The following is a 24,147-nucleotide window of genomic DNA, read 5'->3' as shown; positions in this document are numbered from 1 at the left end:
CAAAGGAAGCATCCCGAGAGGCAAAGGTATCAAATGCATAGAACCTTAGAAAGGTTTGGATGGAAGACCACGTGGCCGCCTTACAAAGCTGAACAGCTGAGGTACCACGGCAAGCTGCCCACAAGGGGCCCACAGACCGAGTAGAATGAGGCTTAACAGAAGCCAGAACAGGCAAGCCTGCCTGTGTGTGAGCCTCTGAGATAGTCATACAAAGCCATCTAGCCAATGTTTGTTTATTGGCTGGCATCCCTTCTTGTGAAAACTAAAGAGCACAAACAAGGAGTCTGATTTCCGAATGGAACCGGTAAGGTCCACGTATATCCTGAGAGCACGGACTACATCCAATGAGGCCTCACCTGCCGAGGGGTCTGGTGACTGAAAGGCCGGTACAATAATTCCTGTTTAACATGGACGACAGGACAGCGCTCCCAGTTCTGACACCCTCCTGGCCGAAGTAATTGCCAGGAGAAAGCGTCTTAGCTGTGAACCACTTGAGGTCCACCGAATCTAGTTTTTCAAATGGAGGACCCTGGAGGGCCCGAAGAACTACCGCCAAATTCCAAGGAGCCCACAGGGGGGACAAAGGGTGTTTGGATCCGGAGAACACCCTGAAAAAAAGGTGTGAATATCCGGGAGCAGAGCTATTCTTCGTTGGAACCACACTGACAGTGCAGAGACAGAGTACTTTCAATGAGGCCAGGCGTAGGCAGAGGTCCAATACAGTTAGAAGGAATGCCAATATTCTGGAAATACGATACACCTGAGGGTCGTAATCCCTAGAGCGACACCACTGGAAATAAGTATTCCACACTCTATGGTAGATCCTGGCTGAGGCAGGTTTACGTGCTCGAAGCATTGCGCTGATGACTGAGCTAGAGAATCCCCTGGACCTTAGGATAGATGTCTGAAGACAGATGACCCATGTTCGGGTAAAGACTAGGACCCTGAGATAACAGGTCCGGAAGCTGAGGTAGCAGAAATGGAGTGTCGATGGAGAGACTCCGAGAATCTGAGTACCAATGACATCTGGGCCAAGCTGCAGCCACCAACAGGACCGTGCCTCCGTCCTGCATGAACTTCCGAAGAATTCGAGCAAATCAGGGATACAGAAAGAAATGGGTACGCAAACTGGAAGGTCCACTTCACAGACAGAGCGTCCACCAAGCTTGCTTCGGCATCTCTTGGTCTGGACCCGTACACTGGTATGATTGTGACGGAAGGACATGAGGACTACCTCTGGGAGGCCCATCTGTGCACTAGGAGTTGAAACACCTCTTGGTGAAGAGACCATTCCCTTGGATGCATGTTGTGATGGCAGAGAAAGTCCGCTTCCCAATTGAGAACTCCCGTAATGAACACTGCCAAAATGGCCGGGAGGTGACACTCCACCCATTTCAGAATGGGGGACACTTCTGCCATTGCTGCCCGACTTAGAGTGCCTCCTTGATGGTTGATGTAAGCCACAGTGGTGGCGTTGTTGGACTGAATCTGCACGGGTTTGCCATGAATAAATGTGTCTTGCCATCATGAGGGCCCTGTATACAGCCTGAAGTTCCAATATGTTGATTGGAAGAATTGCTTTGACTGCTGTCCAACGGCCCTGAAAGGAGTGAGGTCCGGTCACTGCACCACAGCCCTGGAGACTGGTGTCTGTTGTTAGGATTACCCAGTCCAGGCTCCAAAAGGGGCGACCCTTGGTTAGATGAGGTGTCTGTAGCCACCAAGATAGAGACAGACACATCTCTGGCTATAGCACCATCGTCTGAGCTTTGATCCGATGGGGTAACCCGTTCCACCTGGAGATGATCAGCCATTGCAAAGGCCTGGAATGGAACTGAGAATATTCCACCATGTCAAAGGTGGACACCATGGATCCCAGAACCTGCATTGCTGAGTGGATCGACACTGTGGAGACATCTGCGCATTCGTATTTGAAGTGTGGAGATCTTGTCTGATGTCAGAAAGATTCTCTGATCCTGAGAATCCAGCAGGACTCCCAGATGAGTCATTCTCTGTGAGGGATTCAGGGAGGACTTCTTCCAGTTGATTAAATATCCATGCTTGTGCAGGAAAGCAATGGTTAACTGCAGATGGCGGTGAAGCACTTCTGGGGATCCTGCTAGGAGCAGGAGGTCATCCAGATATGGTAACAGTTGGACACCCTGACCACGTAGGTGGGCCGCCATGATGGCCATAATTTTGGTAGCGTTCCCGCTAGGCTGTTACAGTGGGGTGCGGCGCCCTGCCCTCCAGAAGGAGGGCAAAAAGCGCCCTGCCCTCCAGAAGGAGGGCAAAAAGCGCCCTGCCCTCCAGAAGGAGGGCAAAAAGCGCCCTGCCCTCACAGCCTGCGGGTGCCGTCTACACCTGCGGGACGCAGTGTCCCGCGGGTGGAGAAATGTGTGGTGACCCGGTCACCGCCGGAGAATAGATGCCGGGCGCATGCGCCCGGCATCTATTGTCACTGTCTGCAGCGCTTGGGGGTTGCCCGGCGTGTCCGTAAGTGCCGGGCACGCCCCCAAGTATGACGATAATGGGACGCGTCTTATAGACATGCCCCTTTTCAAGTTTTTTGGTAAACACCTGTCGAGCTGTGGATAGTCCAAAGTCTGAAATTGGAAGTGTTGCTGTATAGCAAACCGGAGATATCGCTGATGTGAGGGCGCTATAGGTACCTGTAGGTACACATCCTGAAAATCCAGAGATACTATGAAGTCCACAGGCTGCATAGCTAGGATGATGGAGCGTAGGGTTTCCTTCCTGAACCTGAGTACCCTGAGAAATTTGTTCAAGGATTTGAGGTGGAGGATAGGCCGATGAGACCCATTCGGCTTCTGAACCAGAAAGAGAGTAGCATAATAACCAGATAGTGGGACTGGCACCATTCCCCTTGCTTGCAGCGCAGACTGTATGGTAAGGCCTTGTTCAGGTCTGAAGGATGGTCTGTGTAGAAAAACTGGTGGGGAGGCAGTCTGAGAAATGAGAGGGCATACCCATGAGACGACTTCTCTTACCCAAGCATTCGTGGTGGTTTCACACCAGCACTGCGCGAACTGAAGAAGTCGGCTTCACACTCTGGGATATCCCACTCAGTCAGGCTGAGTGTTTATCCTCGGGTTTTGAAGCAGGGCGTCTGGTGTTCCAGGCCCTGGGTTTAGCGGCCCTAGTGGAAGCCAACTGCCTAGGAAAGGACTAACCTTTTGGCTTTCCCTGAGGACGAGAGGACAAATTATGTAGTCCGAGGCCTATTATGTAGTCCGAAGGCAGAAATGTAGTTTCTGATGCTGCCAGAGTGGTTACAAATATCTCCCCATTGTAGGGTAACCCTGTTAGGCCTTTCTTGGAATCCGCATCTGCCTTACATGAGCGTAGCCACAGGGTATGGCGGGCAGACACAGCCGTGGCCGAGACTCTGGAGGTTAGGAGACTAGAAGCATCTGAGGGAAAAAAAGTCTAAGTGCGTCAGCCCAGCTCGCTATAGCTTTAGCCACCCATACAATAGCCATGATTGGACAGGCAACATCCCCCGAAAGAGTATATTGATTTCAGGCAAGCTTCCACTTTCCTATCAGTAGGATCCCTCAAGGAAGTAACCCTAGGGATAGGCAACTTAGCGCTTTTAATTAAACAAGTAACATGTGAATCCACTGCAGTGGGTGTTTCCCATTTTGCACAATGAGCCACAAGAAGAGAGTAACATGAGGTTAGTATGAAACCTCTTACCAGGCTGCAGCCATGAGTTCAGCTAGGTGATCCGATACAGGGAATTCTGCTGAAGCTACTTTGTCGTTTAAACAGAGGGTGCTTGGATGTAGGGTCTGGCTAGTCATCTTCTATTAATAAGATGGATCTGACAGCTCGCACCAAGGCAGTAATAATTTCTGACCGGCTCTCATCCTCCTCCGGAGGGGAGTTAGCGTTAGAGAGATCAGCATCTGTGACGATAACACAGGACATGTAAAGGATTTACTGGGTAGAGGTATCCCACCTTGCAACATGGTTTGAAAGGCATGAGATGTAGCCATCAGACTCTGTACCGAGTACATCTACCCATGGTGGGGGTACAGGAGGTACCTGTATCTCCTGAACCTGATGTGACAACCCCAAAGGGGGCATTACGTCCTGCTATGATAAACCCCTCGGGGGGAAACTACAGCCGGATCCACAAGGCGGTCTGAAATAGTGGCCAGTACCTGAACAAATGAGGTGTATGTGTGGATATATATCTGTATACCAAGTTATTTTAGCCAGGAGTGCCACTATCTGGATGAGATATATATGCCTGCAGCCCATAACTTGCCTGATAGCTGTATAGGAGCAGATGCCTGTTAATACTCTTGCCTTTGCTAGACATAGCTGCAGAGTAAATGGCACACAATATGAAACTGGGTATAATGCAACCACCGTGTATGTAGGATAGTAGTCCTGTCTCATGCCTGGGTAAGCTGCAGGAGCACACAGCCCAAATATGGCCCAGTGCAACGACTGTATGCGACAAAACCTCACAAATACTTCAGGAGGGGCACAGGAAAACCCCTGAATACACCTGTATGTAAAGGAAAGAGAAGAAAAAAAAAAAAAAAACACACTGGTCCTGACTGATGCTTGGATAAGCTGCAGGAGCCCACTGCCTAAGTATGAGACACACTGGTCCTGTCTGACACTTTGGTAAGCTGCAGGAGCTCTTTGCCTAAATATGGCACAGTACCACACACAACAGTATGTGTCAGACCTCACAAATATTATCTTTTATATCTGTGAGGTAAAAGAACCACCTTAATTAGGGCAGAATTAGAGGTATAGATATATGCTGACAATTAGGAATAAAGACACAGACAGGCAGAGCTAGCATAAGTCACATACAATGCAGAAAGTATTCCTCAAAGTGGCACAACAATCAACTGCCCAGATTCAGTGTCTGGGAAGGCTATAGTGCTGCATACCTCAACCCAAGGGAGAGGTATGCAGGGGGACTGGACCACACGCTGGCCTGAGAATCTGCCATTAAACCACCAGAGAAAATGTCCGCCAGGAGCCACTACAACAGGGAAGGCTGACTCCCCTGGCTGAATATTAACCCCTGGGACGCTGGCTTCCCTCACCAATATGGTCCCTGGTGGTCTAGTGGAAGCGCAGGGTATAGGGGGCCAGCGTCCACCTCAGCACCTCCGGTCTGTCCCCTGAGACTGGAGACATTGACTGCTAATACGCGGGTCACCGCCGCCTTATCTTGTCCCCTCATGTCTGGTCGCAGTCTGAGAAGTCCGCTAGGCCCGGCTAGCGCGGACCCCGGGATCCCGCCCAGATCAGTACTGGCGTCGCAGCACCGGCGGGTGACGGAGCGGCAGCACAGACGTCCAATGGACAGTCTGTTGCTGTGCGCTCTGAAGACATTTCAAAAAACTATGAAATCATTAAATAAAATAGCTTTAGGAGCTACTAAGTAGCCCCTCTGCGTTAACAGTGACCCAGCTCCGGCCGGGCACCAACTCAAACTGAGGTGCCTCCGGCTCAGGGGCGGGGTATAGGGAGTGGACCCAATGCATCCTGGGAGCTGAAAGTTTTAACTGTGTGGTGCCCGGATTTGGTTCCCATCACTACACCCCAAGGTCTCCCTGTGGGGCCTATGGACCCTGAAGAAAATTACAGTATAGCGATTACCGCCGGTGAAAGGATCTACTCAGAGAAACATGAACGCTTCGGGGAAGCCCGGCATGTCCGTAAGTGCTGGGCACGCCCCCAAGAGCGATGAAAAGGGGGCATGTCTTAAAGACACGTCCCCTTTTGCCATTCCCACACCCCTTTGGGCACGTGCCAGAGTGCCCTTTCTCTAAGTCCAGCGCCGGACCTAGAGTGAACACTATTAGTAATATAGAAAAATTAGATACAAATAAAAACAGGTTGTCTGTCGTGCGCTCTTCTAAATAAAACTGGAGTGGGTTCGGGAGCGGCTGTTGCTGGTAAGGTCACCACTCTTCTCAATACACAGGCAAATTACAGTTTGGGGCAGCTAGCGCTCACCTTAGGAAATTTAGGTCTGCTTAAAGAAATATGTGATCTCCACAGTATGAGCCCTAAGGTATTGTCCAGAGTACAGTGGCGGGTATTGCCATGCAGCAATGCAGGTGAGCACCATCCGATAATACTTACCTCCCCACCCCTTCACTGCTGGGAGAGACTGTCAGTTACTGCAGAACTGACAGTCGGCAATACCCGCCACTGTACTCTGGATCCCCAAAAGAAATTTACATACAATAGCATCTGTTAGGAATAATGGCACTATTCTGCAATCACTGGTGAATTCATGGCTCAAGCACCGGAACCCCTTTTACCTATATACCTGGATTTATAAAGTTTTTTCCTTATTGGCAATTTTATATTAGTTCATTTATTAACCAATTCTCAATTCATGCCAGTACTCATATTTTTTATTTCGTTCTTTGAACTTCACCCACCTTTTTGATAAAGACTTTTATACATTTTTATAATTCCCTTTTTTTTTTATATACCCCTCCTCATTGCCATCCCCTCCCTTCCCTTCATGTTTCCCCGTGAGTAATTTGTTAGTCTGTCTTTTATGTTAGCCTATGATTATAATAAAACTCCACAATTCAATTAATAACAGTCTCCTTATAGTTATTTTTAAATTTATATTCACATTTATTTGTATTCTCAATTTATTTGTACAATCAATTTACTCCCATTTATTAGTTTTTAACTAACCACAATACCTTAGATCATCAGGGCTCATACTATGTAGATTACCTATTTCTTTTAAGCAGACCTAAATTTCCTAAGCTGAGCGCTAGCTGCCCCTAACTATAATTTGCCCATATATAAAAATTACAGTTTTAAACACACAAAAAAGCATCTGCTATCTCTATATATCCTACAAAAATCACTCCTGATACCATACCATCATACAATAGGAATCTTCCTATGATTGATCGTACACTGAAGATTCCACAGACTGATGAAGGTTTGAGGACATACCTGTGTAGTTTTCCCAGAACCGGTCTCTCCTACCAAAACAAAGGACTGGTTCCTCATGAGGATATCTGTAAAACGTTCTTTGTACTCAAAGACTGGCAGCTGAAGACGATTTTTTAAGATGTCATAGTATCGTGGTGTATGTGGTAAGTTGGTAAATGGATTTATGCCTTGGGCTAGTGCTGCTGGCTTTACAGATTGCACTCCTCCAGCTGTGATATATGGGGTATTTGCGTTACCACGTGACTCTTTATCTTTGTCCCTATCCCGTTCACGGTCCCGATCTCTATCACGATCCCGGTCTTTTGACCGGTCATCTCTATCTCGATCTCTCTCCTTCCTAAAAGAAAAGGTATTTTTGAAATATTAGATTGAAAAATATTTGAAAGAGCACATTAAAGCATAAACAATGCCTCTTATTAATGACAAGATCAACAGACACTCCATACACTTTCTGGTCAAATGTAGCCAGAGGAAAAACAGTTACCATTTGGGTAAAAGCAGAACAAAAGGAACACCGCAAACATATAAATACAACAGAGAAGAGTATATACTCTTCGAGGACATCCAACAAATTGTCCCTTTAAAGCTAGGTATACACTGGAGTGAAGGGCATTCGTTCCTACATCGGAGCGAATGCCCGCCAACAGTGATTGTGCGTACACACTGGACGACTTTAACGAACGGAAAGATCGTTACGTCATTCATTAACAATGCATTGGCCGCTAGCGATATCACTAGGTTTGATGTGCAGCCCATCAAACCTGTTGATTGGCAATTGAGATCTGCATGATTTGTCCAATCATAGGAAGAAATCATCGTAGACGGCCACATGCCTCCATAACTGTCAGGAGAATGCACTTTGTGGCCAGTAACATTGCTATTTCTCCCTCATACCCCATAGGTGTGAAGGAAATTAGTGATGTTGTTACTCAACCATTACTCTAAAGTGATGTATGCAGTGGAACATTGCAACAGCACATTCCTTATATATATGAAAGCCCCCCAGAATCAGGATGTTCTTTATTGAAACTGGTAAAGTAATAATAATTCTTCCTAAAAGGTAATTGCTAGGAATAATGTTGTAGGTGCAATGGATATCGAGGAGTTATCCACTATAGCAGAGGCTCCCAAACATAATGTTCCCGCTAGGCTGTTTTAGCAGGGTGCCACACCCTGCCCTTATAGCGGCGTCCCCCTAAAGCAGCCTGCCCTGTGCAGTCACCACCTGCAGGACACAAGTTGCGGTTTCCGATCGCTGCCAGGTGAATAGATGTTGTGCGCATGCGCACGCCATCTATTCACAGTAAGGGGGGAGCTTGGGGGAGGAGTTTGAGAACCTCTGCACTATGGGAAATATGTTGTTTTACACTTGACATAGTGCCTGGCTATTGGTACAGATGTGTCCTCATACACTATTGCTCAAATAGCAGCAAAAAGCCGCTAATGGCGTGCCAATAGCAAGGCAACTCTGTCGCGCATCATTCTCGCTCAAAATATGTGTCTTATTTGCATAAATAAAACTGGAAGCAACAGAAAATACTTATTGTAGATTACACTGATCAATTTGATGTGCGACATTTGTACATCTGTGAGCGACAGAGTCTGCAAGAAGCAGCAGCTTTTTCTCACGCCAAGTGCCGTTGTGCTTCATCAGCGACTTTGTGTGTTTAATCAAACTAATTCCTGTGTGGTTAAAGTCACAGCCCTACGTCTCTGGTTCGCCGAGTGGTGCTCCGCTGTGTCTACTATGCAAAAAAGACAACATTTTAAGATAAAAATCGGTAGGCTACATCTCGAGGGCCCCACGCTGTATGGACACTAGGTGTATGAGGACACATCTGTAGGTGTTTCTCCTTGTCAACTTAGAAGAATCTTTGTAAAACCAAGGTTGCAGCAAGAAAAACTGTAGTATTTTGAAAACAAAAGAAATGTTAGTAATTCTATCTACAACGCTAAATAGAGATACTGTATACTATAAAGAAGTTGAACTGACACCATGACAGTTCAGCTTTCCTTTAAGCCAGAAAGGTCTCTGCAACTGGTAAACAACCCATGTGATTATGGCATTAGCAACCTTTTAGTCTCCCAAAGGACTTCAAGCCTGCTGCACAGATACTATACAGATGACTTCCATATTTCATTCAAGGCATAGGTTCCCAAACACAGTCCTCAAGGCTCCCCAACAGTTTAGGTTTTATGGGCCTCAGACATTAGCGACGAATTGCCGTGATCCCGCGATGCTGCAACCCGGCATCGCAGGATCCCAGAAATCCAACATGTTTTTGACAATCGCAATCAAAAAGTTATTGCAATAGTCAAATCGCGGACATTTGACATGTGAAATGTCTGCGATCCGGCGACGGATTGCAGAACATCGATTGTGGGAGGTTGGCATTTCCACCCGGAAAAGTCGGCATTTCCCATCGCATCGCGACAAACAGTAGCTGATGTATGGGCACCTTTAGAGATCCATGGTTAAGCAAAGGTGGTTAAATCAAATTGACTGAGGTACTAATTAAATCATCTGTGCTCAACCATGGATATCTCTAAAACCTGAACTGTTGGGGAACCTTGAGGACTGTGATTGAGAACCTCTGGCATAGGCAATATTAGTATACAGCTACTCAACCCATTTCCCAATACATATGCAAATGGCCCTGTCATCAGCTATACAGAGGTTAGTTCTAAAACTCAAGATTGGTAAGCCATTTCACTATAGCTTGCAGTAATACACAAACTTATTCAGAATCTAAGAAACTAAGTTATTCACCGGCATACCACGTATAAACATCTGTGCCACGAGTGAGGGACAATACAGAAAGATACACCAGTGACAACTGGGAAGTGTGTGTTGGGGTAGAATCCTTCTCCAGGTGATTACAGGGAGAAGCATGCTCATATATTGTTCTATACAAGACACATGGCCCGTTTCTATGCAAAGGTACCCACACATCTATGCATTAGTCCTCCAGCTTACGTCTCTCCACTCTTCACACGCCTCACTTATCCCTGTCATTGGTTCTGTATGCATTTTGCTCAGCCTGCATCCTTTCGTCTTATTCTGCATTTCTATCATGCCTGTCCTCCATGTCTTATGCTGGGCATACACTCTACAATTATCTGTCAGATATCTGTCTGGTGGGAAGCAAATCTGGTCCGTTTTCTAGTGTTTGGGAGCAAATTTCTATTATCATTTCTTCCCATACATTACCAGGTTTTCATTCCAACCAGCCAGATTGGACAGATATCTGACAGATAATTGCATAGTGTATGCCCAGCATAAGGCAGTATTCCTCTGCCATGCAATGTGATTGAAAAAGCATACATTAATTTTTATTCTGTCTACTTATAGTTATGTCATTTTATACGCCTCTGTTGCTCACCCATCGTGGGATATTTACTGTAAAGGCCGGTACACACTAGACGATGTCTAGCGTGTACCGACCTTGTTAGCGACGACACTCGGCTTTAGCAAGTGCATACACACTTGCCAATGCCGGCAATGACGAAGTCCACGCTGCATTCCGCAGCATGGCCCCTGCGGACAATCTAGCCCTTCGAACCTGCATGCAGGATGTTGCTGACGAAGTGCGGGAGCGGGCATCGTCAATGACATTGAGGGTACACTCTAGACCAGGGGTAGCCAACCCTGGTCCTCAAGAGCTACCAACAGTGCATGTTTTGCAGGTCTCCTCACAGAACCACAAGTGTAATAAGTAGCTCCACCTGTGGATCTTTTCAAATGTGTGAGTAATGACTGCACCTGCTAGGTGGTCTGGAAAACATGAACTGTTGGAGGTTGGTTACCACTGCTCTAGACGATGTGCAAGATATCTCGTCTGATCCGGTATTGTCTAGTGTGTACCCTCTGAGCCGGTATGGTCTAGTGTGTGTACCCTCTGAGCCGGTATGGTCTAGTGTGTGTACCCTCTGAGCCGGTATGGTCTAGTGTGTGTACCCTCTGAGCCGGTATGGTCTAGTGTGTGTGTACCCTCTGAGCCGGTATGGTCTAGTGTGTGTACCCTCTGAGCCGGTATGGTCTAGTGTGTGTACCCTCTGAGCCGGTATGGTCTAGTGTGTGTACCCTCTGAGCCGGTATGGTCTAGTGTGTGTACCCTCTGAGCCGGTATGGTCTAGTGTGTGTACCCTCTGAGCCGGTATGGTCTAGTGTGTGTACCCTCTGAGCCGGTATGGTCTAGTGTGTGTACCCTCTGAGCCGGTATGGTCTAGTGTGTGTACCCTCTGAGCCGGTATGGTCTAGTGTGTGTACCCTCTGAGCCGGTATGGTCTAGTGTGTGTACCCTCTGAGCCGGTATGGTCTAGTGTGTGTACCCTCTGAGCCGGTATGGTCTAGTGTGTGTACCCTCTGAGCCGGTATGGTCTAGTGTGTGTACCCTCTGAGCCGGTATGGTCTAGTGTGTGTACCCTCTGAGCCGGTATGGTCTAGTGTGTGTACCCTCTGAGCCGGTATGGTCTAGTGTGTGTACCCTCTGAGCCGGTATGGTCTAGTGTGTACCCTCTGAGCCGGTATGGTCTAGTGTGTACCCGGCATAAGGATTTGATTAATTTTTTTTTTGCTCTGCACACTATGGCTAGCTGTTGTGTATTATACTCATGTTCTGTAATAATGTTATGTTTACCCCTAATACGGTGCTGCAGACACTTTGCGGTGCCTTATAACTATATAGTCATTAAGCAACTCTGTGGGCGGAATTCAATTGTTTCCTGCCCGACGGAGCTATTCAATTGTTGCTCCTGTCGGGCGCGATCAGCTGCCAGCGCTCCATTTCAGCTCACAGCCCCAGAGGGGTGCGAGCTGAAATCGGCGAAAAGTGACCTGTTTGGGCGCCCCAAACGGCACTTTTCGCGATCGCACCCAGCACTTTGGTCGGGATTAGCTGATTTACGCGGCTAAACCCCAACACTTTGGGCACGATCATCGCTAAAAGCTTAAACAATTTAATCGCTTTAGACGGGAGATCCGGCCCGCGAAGACAATTATATTCCGCCCTCTGTGTACAAAACATACAAGGCACCTCCTAAATGACCAAGAGCTACGTTTAACGGGAAAGCACAGCCGCTGGCACAGAGATGGGTGCTCTACTGGGCAGAGAACTTCAATGTCCAACAATTCACATCCAAACCCAATCACCTCACCCATCGGGACCCCCGTACCCAGGGTAACAGTGACATACCGCGCTGCCCCGGGCACAAGGGCAAAACCCGTTGGCTCAGGGCTATACCTACAGATATCCTCTCCCGCACCCCCACCCATGCGGCTGTCCCCTCTGCCCGGTCCCCCCCAGCTCCCCATCCAGAGCGCGGGTCTCGCTAACAGCAGGATGAGGCAGAAGGTATACCTCCTCCCGTTACAGCCAGGCCGGCGCCATGCTCGTTTACGGACAAAGGGCAGACCCTTCCCCCCAGCACTCACCCGTCGCCTCTCTTCTTACTCGGGGCATAGTCATCGCCCAGATCCAGCCGGTGCCGCTTCGACATGATCGCTGATCCCGCGCCACAGGCCGCCTGCCGGGTCACGTGTCCGGGCCGGGGGTGTCCTATACTATGCGCCGGGGCTGAGGAGGCCGCGAGAGAGAGGGAGAGAAGGGGGCCACAGCGCCTGCGCAGAGACGGCAGCGGGGAGGAAGGGGGCGTGGCAGGATGTCTGACGTCAGAAAACAAAGCGTAAACGCGATTGGGCGATGGTGACGGGCAGGCGGTGAGTGAGCCGCCATTTGCCAATGCCGCACAGGACGGAGGGAGACAGTGACGTGACAAGGGGCTGACGTTACTGCACCACGGGGAATTGTTACTGCCGCTCTCGCAGCGGTTTAGTGACGTCACCCGTGGTAATCTATAGATTCTATAACGGGAAGCGAGGTCGTGTCCACTCCAGTAGCAGATTTATCAAACCTTCTAAAGAGGTGTTGCCCATAGCAACCAATCAGATTCTAGCTGTCATTTATCTAGTCTAATGTAGGTCATGCTATAAAACGTAGCACCCATGGTGTAAAGCCGCATATCCACTTGCCGATTGATTGATTACGACATCGTAGTGCTTCGATCACTCATTAATCGTGCACTATAATGTTGAAAACGACCAGCAATGTGCGCTCCCGCTGGTCGTTTTCGACATCACTCATCGCCTGAACATGCCGGTCAATCTGCCGATATCGACAGGTTGTGCATGTTCTGGGATGAGGGAGGGTGACTGCACTGAATGACATATCGGTCAGTGTGGGCATTTACCGGATGTGGAACAATTACCGGTTGTAATCGTACTGTCGTTACCCCATCGCCTAATGGATTCACGCCTTAATCTCTCCCAGCTAGGGGTGGCCATTGAAGGTGTCACCATAGATGCTTTCCTTTTACTGCCCTTACACTTGCAGTAACTGACATCACAGCTCAGGACATGTCGATTGGCCAATTGGTGTGTATACTTCCCTGAATCGGCCGCTCGGTCTGCGCGACGGACAGTAGGCCGTCAAGTCGGCCTAGTGTGTACCATGCCAGCAGGCCAGTCGCAGAAAGGGAGGAAGTGAGCTGTGCTGGGAGTGGAACTAAGCTCTTCTTCCTGTGCCTGAAAGGGAAAAAAAAAACATCGTAATGGTTGATTCCGACATGGAATCAAGCAATGCGATAACTGGTCACCGGTATAACCTTTGCTGGTTATACTATGAGCATGTGCAGAAGCAGTCAGAGCTTTGCGCATGAGCTCATAAGCTGAGCTGTGGACACCAGTTGCCGGTGTCTGCACCTGATAAAAAGTCATCAGAAAGCTGCATCCGATAGCTGGCAACCATCAAAAACTCAAAATTCGATAGATTTTTTCCATTGGATCATTGATGGATGATATCCATTGGCTTCCGATGTCCATTTCTACTTCTCAACCATTGATAGTGGAGAACTAATAGGGGTCAATACAATTAGCCAGAAAGGGTGCGAGTTGCCATTGCCATGCCGTTAAAATTCCAGCAATGGCACCTGACCTATCGGCCTGCTCCCAGCCTAATTTTTGCTTGCAACCTTATGGGCAGTTTTGAGCAAATTCCAACTGCCATAAAGTGTGGCACACGCAAATGTATCACGGCTAATTGGATTAACCGCATAGTGTAGATTGCCGCTAATAACAAAACTGGATGCAAATGTGAAGGACTATAAAACAAACGTTTACTCTGTATCATGTACATCAGTGGTTCTCATCCCTCAAGTATCCCCAACAGCTCATGTTTTGAGGTTTTGTATCTGATATAAGACCAGGGAAAAACACGGGTGTATCAACCCAGGGATTTCCCAGGTCCCAATCTGACTATGGTACAGAGCAGGGTTACACCAAGCATATTAGCCATAAAATACCTAGGAAAGCAACTGACAAGTTAAAATAAATGAGCTAACATTCGGGTGCATGAGAAGCTGTGATCACAAAAAGATTAATTAAAAAAGAATCAAATAAAAGTCATTGAACCGCTGCACTCGCCACTCCTAGATCTAGGGAGGCATGTGGTATGTGACCACATTGTTTAAACAAAACAATAAGAAACTGCACTCACCATAGCTGCAAGCTTAAATGTTTTATTCAAAATATAAACTAAATCCCCATGCTTTATTAAGGTGATTGCAGAGCTTCTATGATTTTTTATTAAACAATGTGGTCACATACCACATGCATCCCAGATCTAGGAATGGCGAGTGCAGTGGATCAATAGTTTTCGAATATAGCAGCGTATTTCACTATATTCGACAAGTAATCACCTGGATACACTAAAAAAAATATTCTACCTACAGAACTTTCCCTTTTTCTACACATCCGTTTTCCAGCACAGTAGATGCCAAAGGATGTTGATATATTTTGTATATAAAATTTTCATTGGATTAGTATTTTTATATGTATTTATATGTGTATTTTTCATCTCTATTTTTCATCTTTTGTGTGGTACATTGGGTTCTTTTGACACAGCATAGGTCATCTATTTATGTAGAATTATGCACACACTGGTTATTGATACAGAGGAATTTGGTAGTGTACAGTACCTCTACTATATGTGAGTTTGATATATGACGCTTTGTCAGTCTTATGGAGAATTCGATTTATGTCGGCCACCTTATTGGCACTTTGGCTGCATTTACTCAATAATGTAAGCAGGGTTAGCGAATTCATTGATTTTTCTGCATACAAGCACCAGGAGGCTGATGCTTCCTGTTTGCGTTCCACGCTGGCAATAGAGACTTTCCAGTTTGCTTTCCACTACATGACACGCACCAGAAGCTGTATTTAAATCTGAAACAACGGCCGCTCTTGGTATGCGCTACCACGGACCAGTTGGCAGCTGTGGCTGGAGGTAAGATAGACAGATGAAGTGGCCACTTTCGTATTATTAAGGAGATAGCAGTGTTACTAATTGGCCGGACACATAGTTTCGCCTATAGCATTTACCGGAATTGGCATCCACAGTGGATGTCTATACCTAGTGGGGACGTGATTGCTTTATAGTGTCCCTCTTAGTAGTTATTGTTAGATATACACTGGTATTAATATAGTGTTTATTTTTTGCAATGTTTACCATATATGGTGTCTGTATGACCTCACTTCTGGTGGTGTCTGATGTGACCAGGAACATGTTTGATTCATTGATTGCCACTGATACAATATATAAGTAGGTGAGTTGCACTGGGGTGTTTACTTCTGATTTTTCCTACCTTTGATGGGTTGATGTCCTGAAGAAGGTCACGTTCAGCGACGAAAGCGTTGAATATGATTGAATTACCTTTAATGTGAGTAATAAAAAATCGGCTTTCAAAAAAGACCCTGGTAAGTGCTCCTTATTCATCTATTTGGACTATGTATATGACCCCACATGGGTTCATTGAGCTTGCACTCCAGGTATTGGAACAGTTGCTATGAGAGTGCTGACCTGATACCGGATTCTATATATATATATATATATATATATATATATATATATATCTATACTGTATGTATATATATATATATATATAAATATATATATATTATACAGGATGGTACTAAAAAAGCGCTACGCCCTATGGAGATCTGCACAGACGCAAGATGCTTCAGAAAAGACAAAATGTATTCAACTATAGTCCCGTTTTCACAGTGGCAGCTGTATGTTCTCCAAATGAACCGTTTGTTGTATGGTCCCGGGAATTTATGAAAAACAGAAGGATGAGAACATAGTATAGTAGGTAATAGTATGCGTCTCACTTATATAAAGTATATGCGTACCGTATTAACCTAATTCAATATGCATTAAGTTTGTGTGAATTTTCCCGATACTGCAACAGCGATCCCTCAGTCACCCCAAAACATGTGGTATTGAACTCCAAATGTACAATAAGAAAGGGGAGAGAAACACTCTCATAGTGTAGTTAATCCACATATTTATTCACAAGACAAAATCACACATCAAGATGGAAAATTACATTAAAAATACTTTCAATGGGCTTCTGATTAAGGTAGCTGGTTATGAATGCCGGAGGTCACCGTGTAGCTGGTTATGAATGCCGGAGGTCACCGTGTCCCTCAACGCGTTTCGTCGTTTACACAAAAGTACCAGGACTTCTTCAGGAGTATGCATATAGAGTTGCAGTCACATTCTTATATACCCTTCGACCAATTAACAATGCCCATATGCAGCGATTCCAGTGATCGCTGCCATTTTGGACACTCTAGCGCATGCGCTACCATAGTCCCATGAGCGTTGGTGACAGTGTGTTCTGTCTTGATAACAGGTGTTAAGGTGTTCCATGGTTTTAGATGTTCTTTTGTACCAGTCCAAATTATGAATATATTGTCTATGTATCTTAAGAATAGCTTGATGTAATGGTAAATATTACCTACCAATAAAGGAAGTGCCGTAGGATCCGGCGTACGCAAACGCCTACATGTTTGGCATTGAAAAAGAGCTATTTTCCTCTCCAGAGATTGCTAGTTACATCAAGCTATTCTTAAGATACATAGACGATATATTCATCAAGACATCAAGTTCACATATGAAATCAACGAACAAGCAGGGGCGTATCTACCCATTGGCCAGGATGGCATTCGCCAGGGGCGCCAGCCAAGAAGGGGTGCTGCCCGGCGATGCCATCTGCGGCCAGGAGGTAGAAACACATACTAGTTGTTGTACCTGGTGTCGGTGTGCGTCCCTGGGCAGTTGGTTTGCCTGGAGACTCACACAACAGCAGGCAGGAGCAACTGTTATCGGCGCCGGTGTCAGGCACTGCGCTACAGTGAAGGAATTCAAAAGAAACTACAGCTCCCAGCACCCATTGCTGCTATGGGTTTTTTGTGTGAACTTTGAGGTGGAGTGGCAACATACCGACGCAGATACCAGGTGGAGAAGGTGAGGGTTATTTACATTGTGATACAACTTACCAGTGACTGTTGAACACCATTCAGTATCACTTCATATATTGAGACACAGATTAAATTAACTGCCTAGAGTTTTTGCAAACCGGTGATTGATCTCTGAGACTTTGTTGTAAGAACACCCACCCTACAGACTTTTTTAGATGGTTCATACCAGGACTACATCGATACAGCACAAATATCTTAACAATATGAGAGAATTATGTTTATTACATACATTACCTGCCACTATTTTAATCACAACCTTGAGTAATAGAACAGGACCTTAGAGCGCTACACCCCATCTTCTGTAATATTTATCTTTTGGATAGGTTGGGATACCTTCCCTGTGTTTAGCAGCTAAAGGTACTATATATAACCCTGTAGCACGAACCTTAACATTAATTTATTTAAATAAGCTAAATACCATGTTATGTCATATCTGCAGATATTGTACAGCTAACATCTGACCATTTTATACCAAGTAGTGAGATTACAAACCTCAGTGACATCACAGAGACTGTCTAGGATGTTAGCCAGTCATATGATCAGCCTATTGAGGTGATACATTTCTGCAATCTATCAATCTTTAGTATAAATCAATTTATATACTGTAGTTATACTGTATCTTACTGCAATCTATATTATACATCTATCTAATTTTCAAAATTATTGCAATCTATCATTCTATAACATAAATCAATTGATCCATCTATTTAAATTATTGCAATCTATCAATCTTTAATATAAATCATTTGTTTATCTAAAGTACTGCTATCTATCAATCTATAGTATAAATCAGTCTATTTTTTTTATCTAAATTACTGCTATCATTTATAGTATATATCAAATAATCTATCTAAATTACTGTACTCTATCAATCTATAGTATAAATCAATTACTGTACTCTGTCAATCTATTTATCGATCTAATATTATTTTCAAACAACATTTAGATTTAAATAAGCTAACCCTACCGTGTTATTTCATATCTGCAGATACTGTACAGCGAACAACAGATAGTTTTATGCTAAGCTGTGAGATTCCAAAGCTGAGTGACATCACAAAGGAGGTCTATGATGTTAGCCAGTCACATGATCAGCCTCCTCAGATAATACATGTCTTCAATCTATACAATAAATCAATATGTCTAGCTAGTTGTCTACTTATGTAACAACCCTAGGGCATAATGGTTACTCACAGTGTTATATTGTTGGATGTGATGCGGACAAACTCTACTCTCTTCCCTCCAAAACTTTTTGTAGTGTTGTCTTGTTTCTTTCCTCATACAGCAGAGAGGCAAGTGTTCCCCAATCCAACACAATAATGGGCACAACCATCAATGCTAAATTCACTTTATTTTACAGTAACTCTTCTGTTGTGGCTATATTCTGGAAAGCATCATCACAACTGAGGATAATATTAAAGTTAGTACAGCACGCATCCTTTTGTGTGCACGATAAACACAATACCAACTCTTATAGGTCAAAATACATATAAAATTTACAAAAAAATATATTTACACTAACTATAGCAACAAGGTTTACATTTAAACATATATTTTATATTGGCCAATCACCATTAATATCAGTAACTTATATAATTGATACAAATAGAACAATGAAGCGCAATCAAATATTTATTGATAATCATATAAAATTGTATGATAAAAATATCACAATGGGAAAAAAATGCCTCCCCTACACAAATGCTAACTTTGAATCAAAAGATGGATATTGGTTAGACAAAAAAATAAATGTTTTAAAAATATGACAACTGAACTTATTTAATATATAAAATTCAGACACAAGAAAGATCAAATATTGAATCCAAAAAATCCGGAATTATTGAGGTAAGATATTTGATAATATCTATAGATGCGGATAATGAATAGACTAGAATATCCGAAGTATAAACACCTTAGATAGTTTGTTGCAATGAACTGTAAGATAGCGAATATCTGAATTGTTTCAATGTAGCTTGCTCTTATTTGCGCTATCTTTGCTTCAGTCCCATAATAAGTCAATACATATATATTATAAACATAATCCTCCAGGAGGGTAGGATACTGCACAATCAGTACATATAGAAAAGGTATACTGTTTACCAACACGTGGTGCACTCACGTTTGTAACGAATACCGGGTTTTCCTCTTTCTGTTATCCGGAGGTATGTATACTTGTATTTTTTGTAGCAGCAATAGCCGATGAAAGTGTCAGGTGGACTGAACCTGCATAAAGTGCCGGGTCTATCTCCTCTATCCTCCGGAGGCCTGCACACCTGTAGTCTCCATGGCGGCAATGTATCAGACACCTGTTTGTATTCTCCGCAGCGGCAACGTGCAATACGGAAGTCGGGTTGAATGAGCCGGCACATCAACGGACAGTGTGATGTATCTACCCATTGATGTATCTACTCATTGATGTGGCGGCTCATTCAACCCGACTTCCGTATTGCACATTGCCGCTGCGGAGAATACAGACATACAGGTGTCTGATACATTGCCGTCGTGGAGACTACAGGTAGAATATATATTGTCGAAGCTGGATTAGTGGCTGAGACGGAATCAGCGTAAAAATTAGCATGCGTGACGCCATCTTGCGAATGGCAGCTAGACTCCATCTTAAAAATAAGAATCTGCAAGACGCCATTTTGCGACCAGCGCCATTTTAAGTTACAACTCACGAGCTAAGTACAGATGGCAATGTTTTTGATGATCTACCAAAAACAACTAGAAAAACAGCCTCCTGAGAAAAGTAAATAGAATAGACAATACACTAGAATACTGAGTGTTTTACATACAAATTGGGAATCCCTGTATATAGACAAGTATAGTTATGGCAATTGTAATATAACCCAGATATTGATCTACACAATTGAATTTGTCTGAATCCTAAACAGGTTTTAGTATCACTCCCAGACAGAATGGCCCCAGCTTCACAGCTGGGGTTCTCCACCTTGTTTGAGAAGTGAAGCTCACTGCCCGTAACACATTTGCATTGCAGTTTGAAACTGTTAGTGAGGAATGAGAGATGTGTGTGTATGTATATATATATATATATGTATGTTAAGTCCATCATAGATAGAATCTCATGCATAAACACTGCACATTAAGCACAGTTGCGCTGCTAACATGACGCTCAGTAGCGAATGCACAATAACCTGCATGTGAATGCTGTTTATTAGCTGCATGCATGCACATCTGCCCTAAATCAGATAAACCTATCTAGCGTCTTTTCCCATATCCCTAATACTTACATAATGCACACTTACACAAAAGGTTCCATAGCTATAAAGTAAAAGATCTAAGTTTTATTCATTTATTACAAATGCTGTGAAATAAAGACTATTTTGGTATCTAAGGTTTAATACGTGATAAGTAAGCCGTGTTTGATATTATACTGATCTGCACTTTATCCAAAGTTTTCCAGTACCATCGGTGTGAAGATCGGAACATGCGTTCGCAACTTATGGACCGTAAAGACAAAAAGAACCAAAATCTACTTTGTAAAACTAACAGTCTAGATTTGCATGAGGTGGGAAAACGAAGGCAACCAGCTGTTGGAGGCTGGACTGTGGCCATTTGAACCAACCTGTTAAATGCCCTGTAACAAATGCACCCGCACTGGGAACCAATGGGATCAGCAACAAACTCCTCTATTGTGTTGTCTATTTCTGGGGGGTATAAATATGTGTGCTCTGACCCTGGGTTTCTAGTCTTGCTGATTGACAAAGGTTTCTTGCTGATGCCGTTATCTGGTCCAGAGCGCGTGCGCATATATGACTATCTTGGGTCTGTATAATTCTTTGCGCTAAATTGTACTTAGATCACAGCGTGTAACTGACTGTACTTTACTTGAATAATACTTTGTGCTTTGGAACACATGTTCAAGGTCTAAAGTCTTTATTTTACTGTATGACTGCGTACGCAAATAGCGTAAATTTTAGAGGTTTATAGGCAGGGTTTAGAAGGTTTAGGTAGGTGCATATAGAGGTTGAAATTCAATATCCTTAGTATATATATATATATATATATATACAGTCAGGTCCATAAATATTGGGACATTGACAGAATTTTCAGATTTTGGCCTCTATTCACCACCACAATGGCTTTGAAATGAAACAAACAAGATGTGCTTTAACTGCAGACTTTCAGATTTAATTTGAGGGTAATTACATCCAAATCAGGTGAACGGTGTAGCAATTACAACAGTTTCTATATGTGCCTCCCACTTTTTAAGGGGCCAAAAGTAATGGGACAAACTAAACAATCCTAAATCTAACTTTCATTTTTTAATACTTTGTTGCAAATCCTTTGCAGGCAATTACAGCCTGAAGTCTGGACCGCATAGACATCACCAGACGCTGGGTTTCATCCCTGGTGATGGTCTGCCAGGCCTCTACTGCAAATGTCTTCAGTTCCTGCTTGTTCTTGGGGCATTTTCCCTTCAGTTTTGTCTTCATCAAGTGAAATGTATGCTCAATCGGATTCAGGTCAGGGGATTGACTTGGCCATTGCATAACATTCCACTTTTTAGCCTTAAAAAACTCTTTGGTTGCTTTTGCAGTATGCTTCGGGTCATTGTCCATCTGCACTGTGAAGCGCCGTCCAATGAGTTCTGAAGTATTTGACTGAATATGAGCATATAATATTGCCCGTAACACTTCACAATTCATTCTGCTGCTTTTGTCAGCAGTCACATCATCAATAAATACAAGGGAACCAGTTCCATTGGCAGCCATACATGCCCACGCCATGACACTACCACCACCATGCTTCACTGATAAGGTGGTATGTTTTGGGTCATGAGCAGTTCCTTTTCTTCTTCGTACTCTTCTCTTCCCATCACTCTGGTACAAGTTGATCTTTGTCTTATCTGTCCATAGGATGTTGTTCCAGAACTGCAATGGCTTTTTTAGATGTTGTTTGGCAAACTCTAATCTGGTCTTCCTGTTTTTGTGGCTCACCAATGGTTTGCATCTTGTGGTGAATCCTCTATATTCACTTTTGTGAAGTCTTCTCTTGATTGTTGACTTTGACACATATACATCTACCTCCTGAAGAGTGTTCTTGATTTGGCCAACTGTTGTGAAGGGGTTTTTCTTCACCAGGGACATAATTCTTCTGTCATCCACCACAGTTGTTTTCCGTGGTCTTCCTGGTCTTTTGGCGTTGCTGAGCTCTCCGGTGCGTTCTTTCTTTTTAAGAATGTTCCAAACAGTTGATTTGGCCACACCTAATGTTTTTGCTATCTCTCTGATGGGCTTGTTTTGATTTTTCAGCCTAATGATGGCTTGCTTCACTGATAGTGACAGCTCTTTGGATCTTATATTGAGAGTCGACATCAACTGATTCCAAATGCAAATGTCACACCTAGAATCAACTCCAGACCTTTTACCTGCTTAATTGATAATGAAATAACGAGGGAATAGCCCACACCTGTTCATGAAATAGCTTCTGAGTTGATAGTCCCATTACTTTTGGCCCCTTAAAAAGTGGGAGGCACATATTGAAACCATTGTAATTTCTACACCATTCACCCGATTTGGATGTAATTACCCTCAAATTAAATCTGAAAGTCCGCAATTAAAGCACATCAAAACCATTGTGGTGGTGAATAGAGGCCAAAATCTGAAAATTCTGTCAATGTCCCAATATTTATGGACCTGACTGTATATATATATATATACATACACACACACACACACACACACACACAGTGCATCCGGAAAGTATTCACAAAGCTTCACTTTATCCACATTTTGTTATGTTACAGCCTTATTCCAAAATGGAATAAATTCATTTTTGTCCTCAAAATTCTACACACAATACCCCATAATGACAACGTGTAAAAAGTTTTTTTGAGATTTTTGCAAATTTAATTAAAAAAAAACCCACTAAGAAATCACATGTGCATAAGTATTCACAGCCTTTGCCATGAATCTCAAAATTGAGCTCAGGTGCATCCTGTTTCCCCTGATCATCCTTAAGATGTTCATACAGCTTAATTGGAGTCCACCTGTGGTAAATTCAGTTCATTGGACATGATTTTGAAAGGCATACACCTGTCTATATAAGGTCCCACACTTGACAGTGCATGTCAGAGCACAAACCAAGCATGAAGTCGAAGGCATTGTCTCGAGGCACAAATCTGGGGAAGGGTACAGAAAAATATCTGCTGCTTTGAAGGTCCCAATGAGCACAGTGGCCTCCATCATCCGTAAATGGAAGAAGTTCGGAGCCACCAGGACTCTTCCTAGAGTTGGCCGGCCGTCTATACTGAGCGATCGGGGGAGAAGGGCCCTAGTCAGGGAGGTGACCAAGAACCTGATGGTCACTCTGTCAGAGCTACAGCATTCCTCTGTGAAGAGAGGAGAACCTTCCAGAAGGACAACCATCTCTGCAGCAATCCACCAATCAGGCCTGTACTGTAGAGTGGCCAGACAGAAGCCACTCCTTAGTAAAAAGAACATGGCAGCCCACCTGGAATTTGCCAAAATGCACCTGAAGGACTCTCAAACCATGAGAGACAAAGATTGAACTCTTTGGCGTGAATGCCAGGCACTATGTTTGGAGGAAACCAGGCACCGCTCATCACCAGGCCAATATCATCCCTACAGTGAAGCATGGTGGTGGCAGCAATATGCTGTGGGGATGTTTTTCAGTGGCAGGAACTGGGAGACTAGTCAGGATAGAGGGAAAGATGAATGCAGCAACGTACAGAGACATCCTGGGTGAAAACCTGCTCCAGAGTGCTCTTGACCTCAGACTGGGGCGATGGTTCA

The 24,147-nt window shown here is 44.4% G+C and overlaps 1 protein-coding gene across 1 annotated transcript in view; it reads right to left on the bottom strand.

Annotated features, from left to right (window-relative positions):
• The window catches only part of DHX15 (DEAH-box helicase 15), a 54,700-nt gene extending 42,043 nt beyond the window's left edge, over window positions 1–12,657 (bottom strand). The window contains exons 1-2 of the mRNA XM_088450615.1: window positions 12,425–12,657; window positions 6,991–7,327 (exon numbers count right to left, since the gene is read on the bottom strand). Of these exons, the coding sequence (XP_088306741.1) occupies window positions 6,991–7,327; window positions 12,425–12,489 (402 nt within the window). The 5' untranslated portion in view covers window positions 12,490–12,657. The remainder of the gene's footprint in view (window positions 1–6,990; window positions 7,328–12,424) is intronic.
• Window positions 12,658–24,147: the final 11,490 nt, after the last annotated feature.

The sequence above is a fragment of the Taudactylus pleione genome, unplaced genomic scaffold (assembly GCF_031769625.1).
Source record: "Taudactylus pleione unplaced genomic scaffold, aTauple2 ptg000520l, whole genome shotgun sequence".
NCBI classification, from domain to species: domain Eukaryota; kingdom Metazoa; phylum Chordata; class Amphibia; order Anura; family Myobatrachidae; genus Taudactylus; species Taudactylus pleione.
This window is presented reverse-complemented; position numbering and strand designations above follow the sequence as displayed.